The sequence below is a fragment of the Poecilia mexicana genome, unplaced genomic scaffold (genome assembly GCF_051168715.1).
Source record: "Poecilia mexicana isolate PSO_F unplaced genomic scaffold, ASM5116871v1 scaffold_2, whole genome shotgun sequence".
NCBI classification, from domain to species: Eukaryota; Metazoa; Chordata; class Actinopteri; order Cyprinodontiformes; family Poeciliidae; genus Poecilia; species Poecilia mexicana.
Genome location: NW_028263371.1, coordinates 51,634,972 through 51,658,163, shown reverse-complemented (window position 1 = coordinate 51,658,163; position 23,192 = coordinate 51,634,972). Strand labels below are relative to the sequence as shown.

The 23,192-nt window shown below is 37.7% G+C and overlaps 3 protein-coding genes and 1 pseudogene across 5 annotated transcripts; all 4 read right to left on the bottom strand.

The window, feature by feature from the left end:
* Window positions 1–755: 755 nt before the first annotated feature.
* Window positions 756–4,128, bottom strand: LOC106913825 (interferon-induced protein 44-like; annotated as a pseudogene). Its single transcript, XR_015761925.1, has 9 exons — window positions 4,034–4,128; window positions 3,775–3,804; window positions 3,506–3,526; window positions 3,399–3,432; window positions 2,309–2,510; window positions 2,009–2,182; window positions 1,746–1,914; window positions 1,474–1,574; window positions 756–1,396 (listed from the first exon to the last, which is right to left on the bottom strand). The product of XR_015761925.1 is annotated as an interferon-induced protein 44-like (transcript).
* Window positions 4,129–5,648: 1,520 nt separating this feature from the next.
* On the bottom strand, window positions 5,649–10,640 carry LOC106931129 (interferon-induced protein 44-like). The gene is made up of 9 exons (XM_015009071.2): window positions 10,552–10,640; window positions 10,321–10,338; window positions 10,094–10,114; window positions 9,987–10,020; window positions 8,134–8,335; window positions 7,663–7,821; window positions 7,370–7,538; window positions 6,407–6,507; window positions 5,649–6,327 (listed from the first exon to the last, which is right to left on the bottom strand). The coding sequence occupies exons 1-9, from the start codon at window positions 10,625–10,627 to the stop codon at window positions 6,166–6,168; spliced, it is 942 nt and encodes a 313-aa protein (XP_014864557.2). The 5' UTR covers window positions 10,628–10,640; the 3' UTR covers window positions 5,649–6,165.
* Window positions 10,641–11,983: 1,343 nt separating this feature from the next.
* LOC106931130 (interferon-induced protein 44-like) lies at window positions 11,984–16,733 on the bottom strand. 2 transcript variants are annotated; one of them, XM_088002429.1, is made up of 10 exons: window positions 16,666–16,733; window positions 16,474–16,503; window positions 16,285–16,305; window positions 16,159–16,179; window positions 16,053–16,086; window positions 14,319–14,520; window positions 14,039–14,197; window positions 13,751–13,919; window positions 13,481–13,581; window positions 11,984–12,954 (listed from the first exon to the last, which is right to left on the bottom strand). In XM_088002429.1, the coding sequence occupies exons 1-10, from the start codon at window positions 16,703–16,705 to the stop codon at window positions 12,793–12,795; spliced, it is 939 nt and encodes a 312-aa protein (XP_087858555.1). In that variant the 5' UTR covers window positions 16,706–16,733; the 3' UTR covers window positions 11,984–12,792. The 2 variants fall into 2 exon arrangements, with proteins under 2 accessions (XP_087858555.1, XP_087858561.1); XM_088002435.1 differs by having other exon boundaries at window positions 16,159–16,216; window positions 16,666–16,729.
* Window positions 16,734–18,067: 1,334 nt separating this feature from the next.
* Window positions 18,068–22,962, bottom strand: LOC106931131 (interferon-induced protein 44-like). The gene is made up of 8 exons (XM_015009076.2): window positions 22,851–22,962; window positions 22,535–22,561; window positions 22,426–22,459; window positions 20,827–21,028; window positions 20,586–20,744; window positions 20,310–20,478; window positions 19,318–19,418; window positions 18,068–19,241 (listed from the first exon to the last, which is right to left on the bottom strand). The coding sequence occupies exons 1-8, from the start codon at window positions 22,912–22,914 to the stop codon at window positions 19,080–19,082; spliced, it is 918 nt and encodes a 305-aa protein (XP_014864562.2). The 5' UTR covers window positions 22,915–22,962; the 3' UTR covers window positions 18,068–19,079.
* Window positions 22,963–23,192: the final 230 nt, after the last annotated feature.

The following is a 23,192-nucleotide window of genomic DNA, read 5'->3' as shown; positions in this document are numbered from 1 at the left end:
TTTTACATGATGATTTTAGCTTAAATTTAGAGAAGCTGTCTGTCTCTCATGCAGAAACTGCAAAGAGCTTTATTACTTTATCCAGTCTTTTTAACAGGAGCTGCTCATTCTGTAAGTTCAGCTGGTTTCCTTTTTACTTGAAGATGTTGCAAAGACTTCTTCTGTCTTGTTTATGGGTTGGAAATAAGCAAGACAGAAGAAACCTTTAGAACAATCACAGGGTCTTTGAGTCTCACACAGGTCTAGCTTTCCTATAAGCCAACACGCCCAACTTCCTGTTCGTCTGAAATGTTCACGTCTGAGGTCCTTAAACCAACAACAAAACTGAGATCCTCCTTGTAGGAACCAAATCTGTGTCATTCAGTGCTGACAGTTTCTCCCTTTCATTTGATGCTTCTACTCTCCAACTCGCCTCATGTTAGAGTCCATGTCATCCTCTGTCCTTCACCTCTTCTTTCAATATGACTCATTCTGTTTATTTCCACCTCCATATTAATCATCTTTGTCCCTCCCGTCCTTCACGCTCCATACCTGCTCTGGTCCATGGCCTTGTCACCTCCCGCATCAACAACTCCAACCGTCTTCTCTTTGGTCAACCTGAAAAATCCCTCCCAGCTTCAAGCTGTACAAAATTCATGATATCACTTTAAAGAGTGATATGCAGTTGCTGCTAGTGAATGAACCGTTAACTTGTTTTCATCAAACTCGCATTCAACTCAACAAATAAACCAAAATTATTAAACTGACGAGACAAATAAGATTTGTGGAATTTATTCAAACTTCTGATCTAACGTTGCATTTTTGTCTTAAATCAAAATCATCCCACTTGTTCCTTTTACATCAAAATCACACCCAATAGTTTAAACATGCTTAACATTGTATCACATTGCATGGCAACCACCATTGTGATGTAATATTGGTAAGAAGAGGCAAAGCAGGTGTATTTGTACACAATGATTTAAAGTGCTTTACATAAAAACTGATGAAAGACATCAGGTAAATATCACATTAATATGAAAAATTATTATATAGCAGAACCTTTTACATAAAAAAATCAAGTACCCTGAGCATACAACTGCAGTAAAATGATTTAGTTCTGATTTAAAATAAATCTTCAGTAGATTCTAGTTTGTCCTACATTGAGTTTTAATGAGATTTAAATACATTATTACAACACCATCAACATTCTCTCTCCTAAACCTGCTGCACATCACTGTTTTCTCTTCATCTCAGTTTAAATCTTCTCAATGAAGTCGTCTCCAAAGTCGACCATTTTCCTCAGAGCGCTCAGGATCAGAGCATCAATATCATCATTCAAGTTGATTTCTTCACTGTAGTTCTTCACGGGAAAGATGCAGTTCATGGGGATTCCCACTGCTGAGCTGAAGTCTTTCATCTGAACGGTGAACATTTATCACAGTTATACTTTCATACGTTTTTGTGTTATTTCTGAACAAACGGACTGAAACTCACCTTTTTTCTCAGGTACTTGCTCTTGTAGACGTTCCTCAAGTTCTTCTCAGTTTCACCACAGGCCTCATCGATGTGGGTCATCACGGCCATTTGAGGAATTCCTGCAGGAAAAGAGACTCACTGGAGAAAATATTTATGCTTTCATCAATTTGAAAGGTTAAAGTGAAATTAATGCGGGTATAATTCCTGTTGGAACCAAAGACGCTGATGTTGGACCTTGTTATGGATCTGGTCTGTTACCATGTAGACTAAACCATTCTCCGTAAACTCACCCAGTTCACTGGCTGCTTCTCTGATGCTCTTCATCTTCTCCAGAACTGACAAATTCATCTGAGGAGTGTTGGCTGACATCACACAGACCAGCACATGAACTTTGTCATCAGCAGAGGGAGACGGGTTGTAGCCTGGGTCATCCTGAGTTAGAGGAGCAACTGGGTTGAACTGGAAAAGAGTAAAAGATGCAGCATGAAAAGTATTTCAGACAATCAAATAAGAAATTACATCCATCCATTGATATATCTAGAGTTTTTAGAACTTCATGCAGTTATTGCACCTTATCTTCCTTCACATGACCTCTCAAAGCCAGTTTGATGTCGTCAGCATGAACTCCTCTGTTGGTCCCCTGTTCCAGTCCCATGATGTCGTTGAAGACCAGAGGATAAAATGTCTTCGTGCTTCCTCGTCCTTTATTGAACTTATGAGTCTCGTACTGAAACACAGCAAGAAAAAACAAACATGTTCAACAAGGGAAACTTCATTTTGCTGATGCAGTCATTTTTTGATGGCCCATTAAAGTCAGTTCTGGAAGATGAACAGAGCATCTTAGTTTTCAAACCTTTTTGGTGAAGCTTTGATCGGATGTGGTCGCGCTGGCCAAAGCAGGAATTGTAATCCGTCCTCTGAGGACGTTACCGACAGAGTTGATGAAACTGGACTTTCCAGCTCCAACGGGTCCATCCAGGAGGACTCGTAGGTACCTGATGCCATCTTTTTCAGGTTTGTATTCCTGCACATACTCAAGATCCTTCTGTTTTTGTCTGAGAACATAAAGAAATCAGTTAGTTTGGTCATTCTGAAATAAGACATAACAGGAAATATTCAATCCAATGTGCTCAGAATCCGAGATCATCTGAAAAACTAAAAGATAAAAAAAACACTTCAGATCATTTTTATTTCAACGTGTCTTGTTCATCAGTGTGGGACTCCACTGCTTATCCAAGTGCCAAGATTTTAAATGTGTCCCTTCTCCTATACGCCTGAATTAGATGGTGAAACTGCCTCACTAGGATGCAGTCAAGCTCTGCAGAGCTTTTCTAATGAGCTCATAGTGGAGTCAGGTGTGCTGAAGCAGAGAAACATCTAGGCGGATGTGAACTCCACTGCTCCACCCACCCGACTGCGACTGCAGGCCAAACATGCCGTCCCATCCTTTCCAAACGAATCAACACCCCAGTTCGCCAACACACACCCAGCCAACCACCTGCCAAAACTAATAAACATTATAACCATGGCTGCGTCTCATAACTCGTTTGTTGTTCTGCTTTACTCTCAGAATGATGGTGAGCTTTGACCCCACTGCATTTTTATGTCCTGTTATCAGTGTTCTACCCTCTTGTTTTATATCCCTACATCAAATAAGAACTTCTTGTGAAATTTGTTCACCAAGTTACTTGAAGTGTTCCTCCTGTGATGATGGTTCATGTATGATGATCATCTTTTTGTTTCAGACTCGACTTCAATCCACACTAACGTCTAGTTCCTGCTCCACTTTGTTATTTCAGTTACTGTTAACTCTCAACCCAAACTCTGTTTCAATCCAGTGAGATCTGAAGCCCCAGTTTTACCTTTCAGCAGAATGACAAACAACCGAGCCGCAGTAAACAGGCTTTTATTGACCAGATGTGACAGTTTCACCATAAACTCACCCCCAGGGTAATTCCCTCCACGGTTCATCCAGAGCTGAACAGAAACATAAATTATTATTCTGCAGCGATGATTGGGACATTTTCAAAACCAAAATGTAATCACTCACTTGGAGACTCGGCTACCTCAGCTTTAGCAGAGAAAAACAAAAAGGAAAAAAAATCAATTAAACAAGTTCCTGGCGGACTTTCTTCAATCAAGTCACAAATGTTTAATGCTTCAAGAAGCATTACGAGTTTCAAGAAGAAACTTGTAATGCTTGTACTCAAAGTGTTTTTTAGACTCACACAAACACAATTTTTGTTTTCCCTTTAACACAGTTTCAGCATCAGGAAGAGGAGATGGTAAATTTGTGTTGAGTTTGACACTTTAACTTACCAGAATCCTCCACATAATGTATGTGTCTACCTACGGAGAAAATAGGGTAACGTATGAAGCTGTTCTTAAAGAATGCAGCAGGATTTTTCTACAAGATTTACTGGTGAGAAAATTCTTCAAATAAGATTAAAACAGAAACTTTAATAACAATCTGATGAAAGAATCTGCTGCTTTCTGTTCATATTAAATATTTTATCAAAGCTATTGTGAATTAATTTTGGGAAATATCTAGAAGTTATCTAAAGTAAAATTCACTCACGGAAATGTTCTCTGAAACGAGAAAAACGACTAGCATGCTGTTGATCCATGCTGCTCTGCTGCAAAGTGAATCAACAGCAACATTGTTATCTCTTTAAAAAAGCCTCTGCTCTGTTTACTTTCACTTTTTAACAGAGGTAGGTCGTAACCAGCTACATTTACAAAATTACATTTAGTTAAATAACATCTAGGAGTAGTTTCTCTGTGTCATACCTTTTACTTAAATAGCATTATTATGAAGCATTGCTACTCTTATTTAAAATTTCAGTCTGTCAGTAGAGTGAGTATCTTTACTGAGTGAAGAACAATAAAGTGTCACTGGAAGAGCAAAGAGGGAAGAAGACCTAAAGCTGATTGTGGGACAACTATGCTGGGGACTGAAGCCTATACATTGTTCCCTCAACCAATGGCACACTCCCGCATAGCTTGTGACATCTGAGGCATTATGACTTGTTACAAAATTTGACATTTCGGGGTGGCTGCGCTGACTCCATTTTGTTTTGTTTAGTTTTCCCTTGGTAAATTGTAAGTTAAACTGTAAAGCCTTACTGAGACCTAGTGGACATTATTCACGTTTTTAATTTGATCAGTCGAGCAGAACTCAATGGTGTCAGACACTATTTGTAAGTTGGGGTTGCCACCCGTCCCGTAAAATACGGAACCGTACCGTAGTTGGCTGTTAAATGTAGCAACCCGTGTTGAACCGATACGAGACACGATTTCTTTTTCCGTTTTCTACAAATGTGTATATCTAGCAATAGAAAACTGCTCCCAGAGTACTTTATATAGTAGGCTGCCCCAGTCATTGTTTGACTCATGGTGTTGTTGTTGTGATATTGTGCCCAACTGCTTTCTGGGTAATACAGACTAAGCGACACGCTGCCGCCGCAGCCCCCCCTTACATATATAGGGACTGGTCCCTTATTTTAATTTCTGAAAGGTGGCAACCCTATTGTAAGTTCATCTTATTAATTATAATTTCAGTATTGAGTAATATAAGAAAAGTTTTATGCTTCCAAACCAAAATTTAAAGCTACATGGTTAGCTAACTGGTGATAGTTGGGAGCCATCTGTTTGCTGTAGTCTAGTTGTTTTCTGTATCTTGTCTGTGGTTGATGTGTACTTTTGTGCTTTGTTACAGTTTTACAAAAAAAAAACAACAAAAAAAAAAAAACAAGAGTTCCCAAATAAAACAAGAAAACTATCAAGGACTGGATTATTTTCAACTCAAGTGTTAGCTAGCTGTCTAACTTTGTCTTGCTCATCGTGACTTTTATTGTCCAGCTGTTGCTCATTTTGTCTGATCACCCACTGGACATGCCCCACCCATGGGCTGAGTAAAAAATTAACTGAGTAATGCTCACTGACAGCAAGCTGGATTAAAAATTATACCCAAATCAAGATAAATATTACTTTTGTACAATAAAATGTCAGCAAATTTCCTAATTTACAGTTAACTCCACATGACAGCATTATTTAACATGGGGCGTTTATATTTTTATTCAGTATATTTTGACTTTCCCATTGTGTGTCTAACAAGAAAGCATTGTTCTCCAGGTGTGAAATTAAAATGCATCCACTGGTGCACAAATTATTAAATTCACAAGATTAATAAGTGAAGTTGACAGTTTTATTCAAACTTCTGGCATATGATTGAATCATCTTCTTATGTCAAAATAACATTTAACCAGACTGTCCAGAGATGTCTAACATTGTAACACAATGAATAGCAATTTATGAAAAGTTTTATTGAAAAGAAAAGGTTTATTTGTGCACCAGCTTTGTACACATAATGCATGTAAGCATTTCAAATGACAATGTACTTTACAAGTACATGAAAAAAACAACGTTGAAAAACAACTGATGAATCAAAAAGATAAAATAAATGTCACATAAAAGTATAGAAAAAATATGAGAGAATCTTGTATATATAAAAAAGACCAGATTAGATGTTTAAGAAAATAAACACGACTGCACAACCATTTATTTTTTTAGTGCTGATTTAAAACAAATTCTACTAAATGTGTTCCTCTTACCTAACGTAACTTTATGAAGATGTAACTCTACATATATATTCAGTATATTGGATGTAACTGAACCTGCTCCTCCTCATTGTTTTTTTTTTATCTCAGTTTAAATCTTCTCAATGAAGTCGTCCCCAAAGTTGATCATATTCCTCAGAGCGCTCAGGACCAGAGCATCAACATCATCATTCAAGTCGATTTCTTCACTGTAGTTCTTCACAGGGAAGATGCAGTTCATGGGGATTCCCACTGCTGCGCTGAAGTCTTTCATCTGAACAGTAAATATCAGTTACAGTTATGCTCTAAAATAATTTTGTGTTATTTTTCTGGACCAACTGACTGAAACTCACCTTTTTTTTCAGGTACTTGCTCTTGTAGACATTCTTCAATTCTTTCTCAATTTCACCACAGGCCTCATCGATGTGGGTCATCATGGCCATCTGAGGAATTCCTGCAGGAAAAGAGACTCACTGAAGAAAATATTTATGCTTTCATCAATTTGAAAGGCTAAAGTAAGTGAAATTAATGTAGGTATAATTATGTAATCAAACTCACAATGCTCTGAACTTTGTAAGCTTGAAATGCAAAAATGTGCGTTTTCGAAAAATGCTTTTTGCCTCAAACCAAATGTCTGTTTTCCTGCTTTACATGCTGAGGAATTTTTAAAAGAAAGCCTTTGATATCTCAAGAAATAAACATCATCATACATAAAGTGTATTATTCAAATAATAAGGATAACTCACTTTGCAAAAAACAGCCTGCATACTGCCTTACTCTTATCCAGATGTCCATTGGACAAACATTGCGTTTGTTTGTTTTTAAATTATTTTTATGGCACTAGCAAACTTTATTTGACAGCAGTCTAAAGGAGCGTGGGGGAAAGACATGCAGCAACGGAACCGAGGATGGGAGTCGAATTCAGGATGGCCGCATCGAGGTCCAAATCCTCTGTAATAAATGTGTTTTTAAAGCAAAATTTGCAGCTGACCACAACAGTCTTCTCTCCTCGCTCAACTGTTCACTCTCCTTTGGACTCCGTGTTGTTGAACGCCTTGTAACATGCTGCTTTGAACTAAGTAAGCTTCTGTAGGCCGGGAGGGAGGCTTTTAGGTCAAAATAATTAATGCAATTAATATGATTTATGTTATATAAACGTGTTAAACTTTTAAGATTAATCCCAAAAATATTGGCAGCCTTAGTTTTTATCAGTTCAAAAGGTTTAAAGTAAATGACAAATCCTTCAGGTTGGAACCAGAGACATTGATTGGAAGACTTTACTGTAGATCTATTCTGCAATAGATCTATAAACCCACCCAGATCACTGGCTGCTTCTCTGATGCTCTTCATCTTCTCCAGAACTGATGAATTCATCTGAGGAGTGTTGGCTGACATCACACAGACCAGGACATGAACTTTGTCATCAGCAGAGGGAGTCGGGTTGTAGCCTGGGTCATTTTGAGATATAGGAGCAACTGGGTTGAACTGGAAAAGAACAAAATATACAGCATGAAAAGTATTTCAAAGACACAACTTTATTCTGTTAATTAGGGGCTGCAGCCAGTCATTCATGTAGATATTTCACAACTTGTTCATGAAGTTGCTGCACCTTGTGGCCTTCCTTCACATGACCTTTCAAAGCCAGTTTGATGTCGTCAGCATGAACTCCTCTGTCGGTCCCGTCTTCCAGTCCCATGATGTCGTTGAAGACCAGAGGATAAAATGTCTTTGTGCTTCCTCGTCCTTTAATGAACTTATGAGTCTCATACTGAAACACAGAAAGAAACATGGTGATCCAGAAAAACAAAGTCCTGTTGCTTTCATAGCTGTTTTTCAGATTGATTCATTAAAAGTCTCACAGAACCAGTACCAACGAATAGAAAGGAAGAAGCTCTGAGCTAATCTCCGTCTGTACAGACAGATTTTATGAACCCAGAAATCTTAACAGATTCAGTATTCAAACTACAGTTTTGACAAACTAGTCTGGTTCTAATAAACATTATTTAAAGCTGTTTTAATAGTACTATAGCAGTATTGACTTCAATCCGGAAGATAAACAGAAGCATCTTAGTTTTCAAACCCTTTTGGTGAAGCTTTGGTCAGACGTCATCGCACTGGCCAAAGCAGGAATCGTCATCCGACCTCGAATGACGTTACTGACAGAGTTGATGAAACTGGACTTTCCAGAACCAACTGGTCCGTACAGCAGGACACGAAGGTACTTGATGTCGTCTTTTTCAGGTTTGTATTCCTGCACATATTGAAGATTCATCTGTTTTTCTCTGAGAACATAAAGTAAATCAGTTGGTTAGTGCTGTCCTAATGAGGAATAAGGCAAGAGAAAATATTTCAGTTCAATATTATCCAAAGTCGGCACAATAACTACCACACCTATCCATCCATCCATCTTACATTCTTATCCCTAGTGGGGTGGCGAGGGGTGCTGGTGCCTATCTCCAGCGCTCAACAGGCGCGAGGCGGGGTCACCCCGGACTGGTCAGCAGTCCAACACAGAGACAGACAGGACAAACCATGCACACACACACTCACACCTAGGGAGAATTTAGATAAACCAATCAACCTGACAGTCATGTTTTTGGACTGTGGAAGGAAGCCGGAGTACCCAGAGAGAACCCACGCATGCACAGGGAGAACATGCAGACTCCATGCAGAAAGACCCCGGGCCGGGAATCGAACCCAGGACCTTCTTGCTGCAAGGCAAGTTGTTTAAGTGGCACAGTTGGCCACTTAAACAACTGTTTAACTGAACATTTCTTTGGTATGCTCTTCAAACATGTCCAGTGTTTGCTGATGAAGAAGAGGATAAACTGAAATTATTTTTCTCTCTCTCTTCAACCACATCAATTTACTTCAGTCCTGCTCAGGTTCATGTTGTTGTTCAATAATGTTTGATTCTCATTCTGTAGCATTTTATTTTTAGGATGTTTCCAGACTCTGAGATCTGTATTATTGAAGCCATTTCATATGTTACAATTATTCTGCTGATTCTTCTGGTCTGTCCTTTTCACCAGCTGTGGAAGGAGCTAAAGGGGTTGTGGCCTAAGGCACAGACCTTATCGGTCTGATACTCTGGTTCTTGGTGTGGAATATCGCCTCTCTGGTGGGGAAGGAGTGTGAGGTTGACAGGTTCCAGCTAGAAATAGTTGTGATCACCTTTTTACCTTTAACCTGTGCAATTTACCTGAAAACCAAATGCAATTAAACACATTTGCTGTAATAACCCGTTTTAAACTGGGCATTAATAAAATACCTGCATCTGGTGGCCTGAACAGTCTGTAAAGAACATTAGTAAGGCATTTCAGACTACGGCCATTTCAAGCCCTAAAAATCAATAATCAACCTGGAAGACAAAGACTCCAGTGCACATTAAGCGCCAGCCTCTTCATGGTGGAGTCACATGAGCTTTATCAGGTTCTCATCAGGAAACATGAAGCTTTTTATTCATTACATAGATTTTTCTTTGGTATGCTCTTCAAAAAAATGAAAGGAAGCGAGTTCTTTGGTTTGTTTTTGAGAGAGATGTGCCCGGTATACCTGGTCTTATCTAAGAGCGAGCATCAGCTTTGACTCCATCACATTCTAATCTTTTGTTATGACTGGTCAGCTCATCTGTTTTATAGCCCTCTATCCTGTAACAACCTGTTGTTTTCAGCTAAAGAAATTTGTTAACCAAATGATAATCGTTTTCTTCCTGATGAAGGTTCATCTATGATGAGTTTCTTTAGTTTCAGTCTGAGCTTCACTCTGTTTTAAGGTGAAGCCATGAAGCAGAGTGACCTACTTCCTTCTTGATCTACTTCCTCTGTGCATTTCCTTTTAACGCCTAAACTCTGACTAGAACTCAGCTAAACCCACCCGTAAACCAGTAAACAGGCTGTTATTGATCAGATTTGAGTTTCACCGTAAACTCACCCCCAGCGTAGTTCCCTCCATGGTTCATCCAGAGCTGAACAGAAACATGAATTATTATTCTGCAAAGACGACTGGAACATTCTCAGAAACAAAATGCAAAAACTTACTTTTAGACTCAGGCTCCTCAGCTTTAGCAGAGAAAAACAGGAAAAAAAAAAACTTTAATTAAACTGTTCCTGATATATTTACTTCAATTCAATCTTTTAAATTTTATCCAAACTGACACAAATACCATTTAAAATGTTTACTTTCGATTTAAATAGTTTCCGGATCAGAAGCAGGAGATGGAGAATATAAAGCATTAGGCAGTGTTGGATTTGGCTCTTTAACTTACCAGGATTTTCTTGTCTCCCTTTTATAAAAGAAAAAAGAAAGTAGAGTTTATAAGAACTACGGCTATTTTTTTCTGTAGAATTTACTGGTCAAATGAGTCTGAACAAAGTTTTGATAAGAATCCACAAAAAAAAAAAACTGATATTTTCTTGCCATAAGTATTTGATAAAAGCTTCCATGAATCACTTCTTACAAATATCTAGAAAAGTAATCTACAGCAAAATGCACTCACTCAAAAATCGATTCATCCTGTTGCTGCTGCTCTGCTGTAAAGTGAATAAACATCCGTCTCCACCCCTACATAACATTCACTGCTCTGACAACCACAATACGTCTTTTACTTTCACTTTCTCTTTTCATTGTTCTGCAGTGACATGTTTGTACTTACTGAAATCATCGCAAAGAATGGCAGGAAATTGAATTATACTAATATAGGCTTTCAGCGATTGCTGGAGGAAGTGCTGCTTGTGGAAATGTAAAGTAAAAAAATCTAATAAAGCAAATTAACACTAAATGAAAAGATGAATATATCAATAATAATGATGATGTGCTGCTTTATATTTGAAACCAGAAATTTGCATACATCAAACAACATGACATGTAAACTGTTTTCCCTCACAGTCTGAAGTCAGATCAGAGCAGCTTGTCTTGTTTAGGTCAGTTGGAACTAGTAAAGTCATTTCTATTAGCTAAACACCATATTAATGACAGACAGAAACTGAACAGATTTATTTATTAATGTCTTCAAAATCAGACGTTTGCTTATGTAAAGAGTACTGTTTCTTTAAACAGTGAGGGAAAACCCAGAGGATGACGCCCTGGCTTTGGAAACTTATGATGAGTTAACTAAACAAACAGCATCACAGCATGACGCTGCCACCACCAAACTTTACAGCTGCAAAAATAACGATTTTTGCCTCTATTTTTGTATGTATAAACTGCAATCTGACGTTTTAATGTTTAATTTGAGGTAATGGTTTGTCCTCACTGAGTGAGAGCCCATGTCACTACTGAGGATGTTTCACTGTTACCAGCATCTACACCAAGGTTTGGCTTTTGATCTGGTATGAATCTGCACATTTCTTTTTTTTTTTTTATAAATTTTATTTTAAGTTTTCAAAGTTTAGAACATACAGTTAAACAGACAGAACAAAACACACATTCTGCACATTTCTGACCAAAAGACACCGTCTCCTTCCTGATCATTATGATGGGTAGACATTTCCATCAGGTTGGTTAGACATTTCCATCAGGTTTATACTTGTATATAGTTGTTTGAACAGATGAACGCAGCACCTACAAGAAATTGTTCCCATGGATGATCCAGACTGGAGCAGCTCCACATTCTTCCTGATATCTTTCTTTTGACTTCATAAAATCAAACAAGAAACCAGTGTTTGCCAGACATGAACTTAAAACACATCCACATGTCAGCTAACCTATCAGATGTCTCCAAAGTCATGACATCATCATCTTGGATTCCCCTAATTGTTTAAAGAAGCAGTAATCATTCTGTAAGCTTCAGATGTTTAAGATGTCAATAAATAAATCTATATTCTGCCCCATTATTGTGGCATTTATCAAACAGAAATAATTTTGGTAATTCTGAGTGATGTAAAGCAAGAGATGTTTGATCTGCTTCAGTATTACGTATGAATGAAAAATATCAGTGTGTCTTTTTATTCAGTGTTTGTAAAAAAGACAGGAAACTTTAAACAACAGTTATTGTTATTTTACAGCAGTGCAATACAATCGATGAAATGTGCCAAATTGTAAAACCAGGCTTCTTCACATAACCAAATTAAAGCAACACATCAAAATGACACTATCTCCAATCAACCCAAAAGCCCAGAAGTACTTTACACTCACTGTATCATTTTGCATAGCAGCTACTTACTCAATCTGAAATTGATTAAAAAATATATTTTAAAAAAGAGGGCAAAGTAAAATATTTGTACAGCCTCTTTGCCTTCATGGCTATTTAAGGTGCTTTACATGAAAAACAGAGAAAAAGACATCAGATAAAACAAAAAGATCAAATAAATGTTACAAAAGTGTTTAAAAATGATTTTGCATTTTAAGAAAATAAAAAACTTAAGGACAGCTGTAAGCAATTTTGAGTTTAATTTAAAACAAATTCTGTTTATTCATTTGATTAAAAATGCTCCTGTTATTACCTTGCATTGAGATTTTAAATCACATTGCAACATCCATGTGTCTGTCCTAATTTTATATAAAGTGGGAGGATCAGCTCCCAGAAGTTACTTCCATTGTTATACTGACCTAACCAAGTTCATTTAAAAATAAAACATTTCGTTTTAACTTAAAAGACTGAAAAGTTCTTCTGTTAAATGTCTCAGGTCCAAAACTGAATTCCAAATGTAAAAAGGCCTAACCAGCATGACATAATGCAGCTTAATCTGTGATATACAGTATATGGTGTCACACCTCACTGTTTTCTCTACATCTCAGTTTAAATCTTCTCAATGAAGTCGTCTCCAAAGTCGACCATTTTCCTCAGAGCGCTCAGGATCAGAGCATCAACATCATCATTCAAGTCGATTTCTTCACTGTAGTTCTTCACAGGGAAGATGCAGTTCATGGGGATTCCCACTGCTGAGCTGAAGTCTTTCATCTGAACAGGAAAAACCAGTCAGTCACAGACTCAAACATTTTTTGTGTCATATTGCTGAACCAGAGATGTGCAGTGAGGTCATGAGCCTCACAACACATTTAAATCTGACGTCTCTGGAGTCAGAATTACAAATCCAAATTAAAAGCCTGCATCTCAGTTTTGACCTGAACTGCACACATTATTTTAAAAGCTTTTTATCAATAGCATAATGTTTGTTATCAATAGCATAATGTTTGTTATCAATAGCATAATGTTTGTCAGCAATGGGCATGTGTCGACTGTTTGCTTCATTCAGTGTGACACAGCGCCACCACAGGTGAGATGCCGTATTGCACTGCCTCACCCCAGAGGTCATGCATGGATTCACAGGTTTTCGTCCATAAGTGTTGAAAGCACACAGAAAACAAATTCATCAGTCAAGTGGACTTCCCAATTACTTCCCAATTTGACTATTTTTCTAATCAAAGAGAGACATTTCTTCACCTGCATGCCGGTCGCAGCGCTGAATAAAATGACTGAAACTCACCTTTTTTCTCAGGTACTTGCTCTTGTAGACGTTCCTCAAGTCTTTCTCAGTTTCACCGCAGGCTTCGTCTATACGTGTCATCATGGCCATCTGAGGAATTCCTGCACAAAGAAAACCTCACTCAAGAAAATAATATTTGTGTTTTTATCATTAATTGTCAATGAATGCAGAAAAAGTTTCCATCACATTGGAACCAGAGATCCTGAACTGGACCTTGTTATCTGCTACGTTTACATGATGTCTGAATAAGATCGTTCTCTGTAAACCCACCCAGATCTCTGGCTGCTTCTCTGATGCTCTTCATCTTCTCCAGAACTGATGATTTCATCTGAGGAGTGTTGGCTGACATCACACAGACCAGGACATGAACTTTGTCATCAGCAGAGGGAGTCGGGTTGTAGCCTGGGTCATCCTGAGATATAGGAGCAACTGGGTTGAACTGGAAAAAAGTAAAAGATACAGAATGAAAATTATTTCAAATGGACACAACTCTGGTCTTTAAATTAGGGATACATCCATTCATTCACTTTTTATGACTTGTTCATGCAGTTGTTGCACCTTGTAATCTTCCTTCACATGACCTCTCAAAGCCAGCTTGATGTCGTCAGCATGAACTCCCCTGTTGGTCCCGTCTTCCAGTCCCATGATGTCGTTGAAGACCAGAGGATAAAATGTCTTTGTGCTTCCTCGTCCTTTAATGAACTTATGAGTCTCATACTAAATCACAAAAGAACATAATTTTGATCCAGAGAAAACTCCTGTTGCTGAAGCAGTTATTTTCTGGTTGGTCTATTAAAGTCAGTACTGGAATATAAACAGAAATCTGTTATTTTCAAACCTTTTTGGTGAAGCTTTTATCAGACGTGGTCGCACTGGCCAAAGCAGGAATCGTCATCCGTCCTCTGAGGACGTTACTGACGGAGTTGATGAAACTGGACTTTCCAGCTCCAACTGGTCCATATAGCAGGACTCGTAGGTACCTGATGTCGTCTTGTTCAGGTTTGTATTCCTGCACATATTTAAGGTTCTTCTGTTTTTCTCTGAGAATGTAAAGTAAATCAGTTAGTTCCGTCCCAAGATGAACAAAATGCATAAAATAATCCAACAGGATCCCAACCCAGTTAGATTCAGAGACCAGCAGAAGAACTCAAGAAAAGAAATTACCTCAATTGAAAGATTTTTATTCACAAAAATCATAAAAATATAATTAACCAGGAATTAAAACTCTGCATTTGCCAGCCTGAGGTATTTAAAAACCACTTGCATTTCAGACAAATTTGTTGGACTAATCCCGTAATTTGTTTGTAATGCTATTCAAGTAGAAGAATTGTATAAAGCTCTTTTCACTGGATTCTCAGAGAAATTTGATGTTGATTCTATGTCACTATTGTCTCTTATACACAAGTCACTGATGATTTTATTAATCATTTTAAAGGGGCAATATCATGTAAATTCAACATTTTTCAGCTTCACACCACATTATAATGTAACTCCCTCATCAAAAATATGTCTGGAGTGTTGCCTTGATTTTTTTCATGAATGTCGGAGAAATCCTTTAATTTCCCATAGCAACCATTCAGCTGTGTAAAACATCTTGGTGGATTTAGTGCTGCGTTCGAGGATGAAACTCACAGAGCAGCTCTCCTGCTCAGCTCCTCCAAACTAGCCAGCAACAATTAGCAAACAACTGCACATTTACTGAGCTCTTGATGAGAGTTACTTCTCAGTGCAGTGCTGGTAGGAATGTTGCTAAATGGTTAATAGAGGAGCGATATACTGATGACTTCCTGAAAGAACAGGAGTTTTTAAAGAGATAGATGCCCAATTTCAAGGGCATCTATCTCTTAAATCAGGAGGTTAAATTTCTTTCAATTCATATTTGATATGACATTGTTATAACATTTTTATAACAACTGAAAGTAATGTACTTACTTGATTATGCTATAAAATGGTATTATGTGTCTGGAAAACACAACACTGCCCCTTTAAGTTTATTCATTACATATTAGACTTGTCCCACTCATGAGCATTTTAATCATGAATGTCTCTCACTTCATAATCATTTTGCTCTTCATTATCCCTGTACTCCTGCTCTTATCTAAGAGCAAAGCTGAGCTTTGATTGCACCACATTCTTATCTTCTGTTATCAGTGGTCAGCTGGTCTGTTTTATTGTCCTCCATCTTGTAGCAAAGCTTTTTCAGCTAAAAAAATAATAATAACTACATTTATTTAAACTGTTCCTCCTGTGTATTGATGATTTTCCCAACAGTCATTTTTTTGATTCAATTGTTTCATTTTCAGCTCAACACTTTATTGTACAGTCCCTGCAGTTTCCTTCATGTTCCACCGACTTCCTCCATTTCCTGTTAAATCACAAACCCTTTGTGTCAAGCAGCTGTGATCACAATAAGCAGAACGTCCCACACAAAGCCCACCTGAAGCTTCTGTGTTTTTTATTTTTCTACAGAGATCTGAAGCTGCAACTTTACATTTCAGCAGAGCCTCAAACAACCCAGCAGCAGTAAACAGGTTGTTATTAATCAGACGTGACAGTTTTACTGTAAACTCACCCCCAGCGTAGTTCCCTCCACGGTTCATCCAGAGCTGGACAGAAACATGAATTATTATTCTGCAAAGACGACTGGAAGATTTCAGAAACTTATTGTGATCACTCACTTGGAGACTCAGCCACTTCAGCTTCAGAAAGCAACAACAAAAGAATATTAAACTGTTCCTGAAAGACGTTTTTTAAGTCAATTTTCCATGTTGACCAAATGAAATTATGATTTTACAATCACTCACTTGGAAACTGAGCCACATGAGCTTTAGAGAAAAAAAACAGAAGAGAAATTATGATTAAACTGTAGCTGAGTGATTTTCTTTGATCAAGTTAGTCTTTCCAAATGTATTAAAACACAAATAACATTTTAAAATCCTGAAGGCAGTGAATGTGAAGCATTAGATAGCATTGGATTTTACTCTTTAACTTACCAGAATATGCTGCGACCCCAAGCCATTCCCCTTTTAAAAAAGATAAAAGAAAGTAAAGTAAAAACTTATGACGGTCACTGCAGAGTAAATGGGCAGTTCATAAAGAATCATGCAGATTTTTTTGCACTATTTGCTGAACCTGATTCAATTCATCCAAATATCTTGAAGTCATCAGAAGTGAAATACACTTACTTAGTCTTTGATTAAATAATTTTTCATTTTGTCGAGCCATCCTGCTGCTGTTGCTGCTCTGCTGCAAAATGAACCAACAGCAACCTTCTCCTCCCTTAAATCACTTCTGCTGCCCTGATGAACCACGTGACTTCTGATAAATCATTTTCACTTTCTGTTTTGTCTGTTCTGCAGGGATAAAGAGTTTCAGGATCATCCATTTTATTGATCAAATGTAACCATTTTCACATATTGCCAACCAGAATGTCCACAGACAAACCTCAGTCTTGTCCAAAGACTGAGGGTAAGACTGTAAATACAAGACTAATTAATTAATCGGTTTTATCAAGCTTTATGATCATTTTTATAATTTTTATCATGAAGCCTGATAAAACAGAGCTTCTATATATATAGAGCTTCTATATATATAGAAGCTCTGCAGACTGAAAGTGAAAGTATCTGCTGCTGCTTCAGATGAGCTGCAGGGTTTATTATAAGTCACATGTTCAGTGCAGGGAGGTGCTGGGTGGGGATGGAGAGACCCTGCAGTAGACAAACAGCAAACTCAGAGCTGTTTACTATGATGTCACTTGGTGCAGACAACCTGAGGCAACCTCAGTCTTGCCCAAATACAAGACCAAGAAGTCTAATTAACTGATGATATCATAAAACCCATCAGTTAATTAGACTTTTATTAGACTTGTTGGTCTTGCATTTGGGCAAGACTGAGGTTGTCTGTGGAGAAGAACATCTGTAAAGCAAAATGTTTTGTCACTTTGCCAACCTGGGTTGTTTAGCGCTGTCTGTAGTTGAATCTTGCTTTTATATTTCTCAAAATTAGACATAGTTGCAATTGTTTTTTTTTTTTTTCCACATATATTAAATGTGTTTGTCACATTTAAGCCTCAAACTGTTTATCTGGATCTTATGCACAGTGTCTCTAACTTGTACAAAAGGTTTCACTCAACCAAGCAGTAACTTGTTCCCAACACACTTTTCCTCTCTTGTTGTCTCGACTCTTTAAACCTCAAGCACTTTCTCCTGCCTCGAAGGAGGTTTGAATCGTTCCTCACTGGTCAGTCATTCCCTTCAGCAGCACACACATTATATCAGCGCTGCGTTGTTTAGACAGCGATAGTTTGTATGTGTTGCTTCCAACTAATGAGTAAACCAGGGATTACTGAGAAGATTACAAATTGAGATTAATGGAGTTCATTCAGACTTCTGGTTGAACATTGTATCATCTTCTTCTTGCATCAAAATTACACCATCTCCAATCAGTCAAATATCCCAGAAATGCTTAACATTGTATCATATTTCATAGCAACTACTTACACAGTGAAATATTGATGAGAGGCAAAGCAAGTACATTATGATGGGGAGTGAAAAGTGGCTAATAACAAAACAAATAATCACATCAGACTCCATTTTTGTTTGCTTTATTTGGGCCAAAGTTGGAGGGTCCTGAGCACACCTGCATTACACAATTCACATATTCTCACATAATTTCATAGCAGCACCTTGAATCTATGAAAGCAGGGAGTATTTATACCACCTGCTTTCAGGGGAGTATGTGTATGTAGGGTTGTCAACCAGGCCAGTTTGTTCTTTGGTTGATGCAGCTCACTTGGCTCACGTTCTGCTGCAGTCTTATTAGAGTTTCCTGGAACTGTCCAGCTGGGACCTTTCAGGATTTGACTAGATATATGTTTACACCAGGTTAGCAATTCATATTTCCATTTCTCTCTAAATCTGAATTCATTCCTGACTTCTAGGTCAGAGTGACCCAGTACATTTGACACAGTGTATTTCCTTTTGATAAAAACATGCCTCAGTGCAAAAACAGTCAACCAACATAATTATTAACTATTAACATAATTTTATTTCTCTACCATTTCTACACCTTTCTTACACAGGTCCATTTAAAGTTTTTTGTGTGAAAAGCAGATGTGAAAAATCTGATTACCGTTTTGACATGGGTCTGTTTCAGAATAAGAAATGCTTGCATGACATTATTAATAAAGAATACAATAAAATCACCAGCATTGTTTTGACAATCTTACTGACATCTACATTAAAGAAAGCTAAGATTATCTGATCCTGGTCAACCACAATGGCAGTAAACTGGTCATTTTGTGAGTTTTAAAGCAAATTCTTTTCATTCAAGACTAAACATTATCCCGTTATCTGCCATTGCAATTATGTATACATTATATTGCAACACCGTCCAAAATTTTCTCTGTCCTAATTTCACAATACATTAGGAGCTGCTTCCAGTTTTACTCTGCACTGTTCTCTTGACCTGCTATAGAGATCAGTGACCTCTTCAGAATGGATAGAATAAGTTAATAAAACCAACGCTTACACAGTGAAATGTTGTAATCTTTTTGCCTTTTTGGTATCCAAAACTGGATACTAAAATTAAAGTTCTCAGTTTAAATCCTCTCAATGAAGTCGTCTCCAAAGTCGACCATTTTCCTCAGAGCGCTCAGGACCAGAGCATCAACATCATCATTCAAGTCGATTTCTTCACTGTAGTTCTTCACAGGGAAGATGCAGTTCATGGGGATTCCCACTGCTGAGCTGAAGTCTTTCATCTGAAAAATAAAAAACAGTTAGTTACAGTCTATAACATCTTTTGTGTTATTTCTGAACAAAAGGACTGAAACTCACCTTTTTTCTCAGGTACTTGCTCTTGTAGACGTTCCTCAAGTCTCTCTCAGTTTCACCGCAGGCTTCATCGATGTGGGTCATCATGGCCATTTGAGGAATTCCTGCAGGAAAATAAACTCTCTCAAGTAAAATAATTATTATACTTAAGGTTAAAGAAAGTTTCAATGAGTGGAGATAAAGTTCCCGTCAGGTTGGAACCAGACACACTGATGATGGATCTTGTTATGGATCTGCTCTGTTAAGAGGTGTATCCACACCAGGAAAGTCCTCTGGTCTATTTGTTTGGTTTGGACCAAAAGCAGACTTTATGTTTTTCTTTTAATGCAGTTTGTTCTCACATTGTGCCTTTTGCAAGTGGACTATAAATTGAAAACAAAGCCATGAGAGTGACAATACTTTCATTCCACAGAAATGACGGGGGTGGAACAGATCACAGACTCGAAAAAAACAAAGATGGAAGTAATGCCAACTGCATTTGTGCTGATACTCTAACTGCAATACCATTTTGAATGTTAAGAGCATCTCTTTCAACAATATTTGTAATTTTGGAAAGTCATGCTGCAAGCTGAATGAGACAAGATGCTTTACCTGCTCTGGCCAGCAAAATGCTAGCAGCAGCATTGCTAAGCAGAAAATGGTGGATCAGGTACGACGTTAGCAACACTGAAGGACACATTTTTACAATGATAGTCAGCAACGATGGCTCATGTAGTCCAAAAAGATGAACTGTTCTCGTGGTTGGTTTGCATCAAGGTCAGTCTGATTCATGCCAGAAGCGAACAGTGCAAAAATTAGTTTGGAAGCGGACTGAGAGCACCTCTAAAAGAGGGTCTCCGTCTGGTTGTTTGGTCCGCAAAGGATTTGCATGAGTGTATTCATACTGGAACATAAGGTCCAGACCAATGGGGGAAACAATCTCTGGTCTGTTTAAAGTGGATCACTTGTGTCAGGTGTGAATACATCTTCAATAAGATTGTTCTCTGTAAACTCACTCAGATCACTGGCTGCTTCTCTGATGCTCTTCATCTTCTCCAGAACTGATGATTTCATCTGAGGAGTGTTGGCTGACATCACACAGACCAGGACATGAACTTTGTCATCAGCAGAGGGAGTCGGGTTGTAGCCTGGGTCATCCTGAGTTAGAGGAGCAACTGGGTTGAACTGGAAAAGAACAAAAGATAAAAATTATTTCAAACACAACTGTGATTTTTAAATTAACAGTACATTCATTTGTGTAAATATTTCACTACTTCAGAACAGTTGCTCACCTTGTGGCCTTCCTTCACACGACCTCTCAAAGCCAGTTTGATGTCGTCAGCATGAACTCCCCTGTTGGTCCCGTCTTCCAGTCCCATGATGTCGTTGAAGACCAGAGGATAAAATGTCTTTGTGTTTCCTCGTCCTTTATTGAACTTATGAGTCTCATACTGAAACACAGGAAGAAACAAAAAATGTTGTCTGTACCTGATGCAAGAATTTTGAGAAACTGAAGCATCTTAATTTTTAAACCTTTTTGGTGAAACTTTGGTCAGCCGTCATCGCGTTGGCCAAAGCAGGAATCGTCATTCGACCTCGAATGACGTTACTGACAGAGTTGATGAAACTGGACTTTCCAGCTCCAACGGGTCCATACAGCAGGACTCGTAGGTACCTGATATCATCTTGTTCAGGTTTGTATTTCTGCACATATTTAAGGTTCATCTGGTTTTGTCTGAGAACATAAATAAATCAGTTAGTTTTGTCCTAAAACGAGCTACACACAACAGAAAATATTAAGTCCAACAGGATTTAAACCCAGTCTGAACCAAATCACAGAAGTACCAAAAACCCTTTAACTCAATTAGATTAAGAATAATTCTTAAAAAAAATCTTAAGGACTTAGGCTTCTGTGTTTGTTTTCTAGTCAGTTTATTTCCTGTGTCTACCCCTGGATTAATCTCAGCCATGTCCTGTTTCCCTGATTACTCCCTTGTGTATTTAATCCCACCTGTGTCTGTGTTTCCTCGTCAGGTCCTCACCTACCGTCACTGACATTAGTCTTGTGTCAGCTGTAGTAATAATTTACCAGTTGCTACCAGACTCAGAGCTTCTGCTGCTGCTCATCTGCGCTGAATCGTTTGTTCATTAAAAACCATCATTTGAGTCTTAAACCAGGTCCAACCGCATCTGTCTTCACCACCATCAAACCCAACATCATGGCAAAAGTTCACTATGATTTAAAGACTTAGCTTTTATTTTACTGATAAACTATTGGCTAAACTATACTGTGATTGACCTTTTGCTACTCCATGTGTTTTAGATGAGCAGTGCAAAGGAGCACTGCTCATCTAAAACAGATGAGCACATCACCGGATTTACTCATCATTTACCTGATGAGTAAATCATTTACCTGATTTACTCATCAGGTAAATCTCACATGCAGTTGTGACAAGTGAGTTTGTGAGAAACCCATTTGGACTGTCTTTTGTCCTGCAATGTCTGTGGAGGATCTTGTACTGTATGAGTTAAGGATTTATGTTTTGGGTTATTTTAAAAATGTTTTTTACATCAATAGACATAATTTATGCCAGTAAATAGCTCAGTGTACCATTTATTATAGCTCGTGTCAAAACTTATTCATTCTATAATCATTGGAGGAAATTCTGTGATTGTATTTTAATGAACATAATATACACATATTTTGTTACAGTGCTTATTTTTTGTAGAATTTATCTATAGGCTGTTTGTTGAATCTTTCCAAAATTATATGCTGGGTAATATTTGTAAAAGATTATATTAACCATTTTAAATTTTAACCATTGTTTATTAAAACTAATCTAATGTTCTGCATTTGTTTGCGCTTTGATGAACATTGTAATTACAATGTTCATCATTGTGATCACAATTGTGGTTTTGTCTTCTTCCTTTGTTTCCTGTCTAACTATGTATGACCAGACCCCATCTAAACTCAGCAGAACCGCCCAGAAAGAGGTCATTTAAATCATCTTCTGAGCTTTTTCTTTGTCCAATTAGCTCTAAAGATGTAATTTATACATTTCAGCAGAATGGCAAACAACTCAACAGCAGTGAACAGGGACTTATTGATCAGCTGTGAGTGTAAAAACTCACCCCCAGTGTAGTTCCCTCCATGGTTCATCCAAAACTGAACAGAAAAATTAATTATTACTCTGCAAAGATGGCTGGCTGAAACATTTTCAAAATCAAAATAATCACTCACCAGGAGACTCAGCCACATTCTGTTTATCTAAGATAAAAGAGTAAAAAAAAAAAAGAATTAAAGTGGCCCTGAAAACGTATTTTCAATCAAATCAGTCACAAATTCACAAAATAAAAGAGCAAAGTGTTATCTTCTCCAAACTGACACAACATCTAAATTCTTTACTTTCTCTTGAAATCAGTTTGAGCATCAGGAGCAGAAGATGTATCTGATGAAAGAATCTGATCATTTCTGTTCAGATTAAATATTTTACTTAAGCTTTTGTGAATCAGTTCCTGCAAATATCTCAAAGTCATCTGAAGTGAAATGTACTTACTTAGTTCTACAAAAAATGACCTAGGACCAAAACCTCCAAACTCTGGAAGTCTGCGTCGATCCATCTGTTCCTGCTCAGCTGCTAAATGAATCAACAGCAACCTTCTCCTCTCTTAAATAACCTCGGCTCTGATGAACTGCATGACTTGTTATATGTCACATACTTTCACTTTCTTCTCTGTGCTGCAGGCATATGTGTTTCCACTGGTTATAAAACAGCATAGCATGGAACAGATTTCAATTATATTGATCAAACTTATATTATTGTCACATATAGTTTACATTAAATAGAGCCTGATAATCCCAGCAGTTAATGAGATACTGTGGTCTCATATTTGAGAGA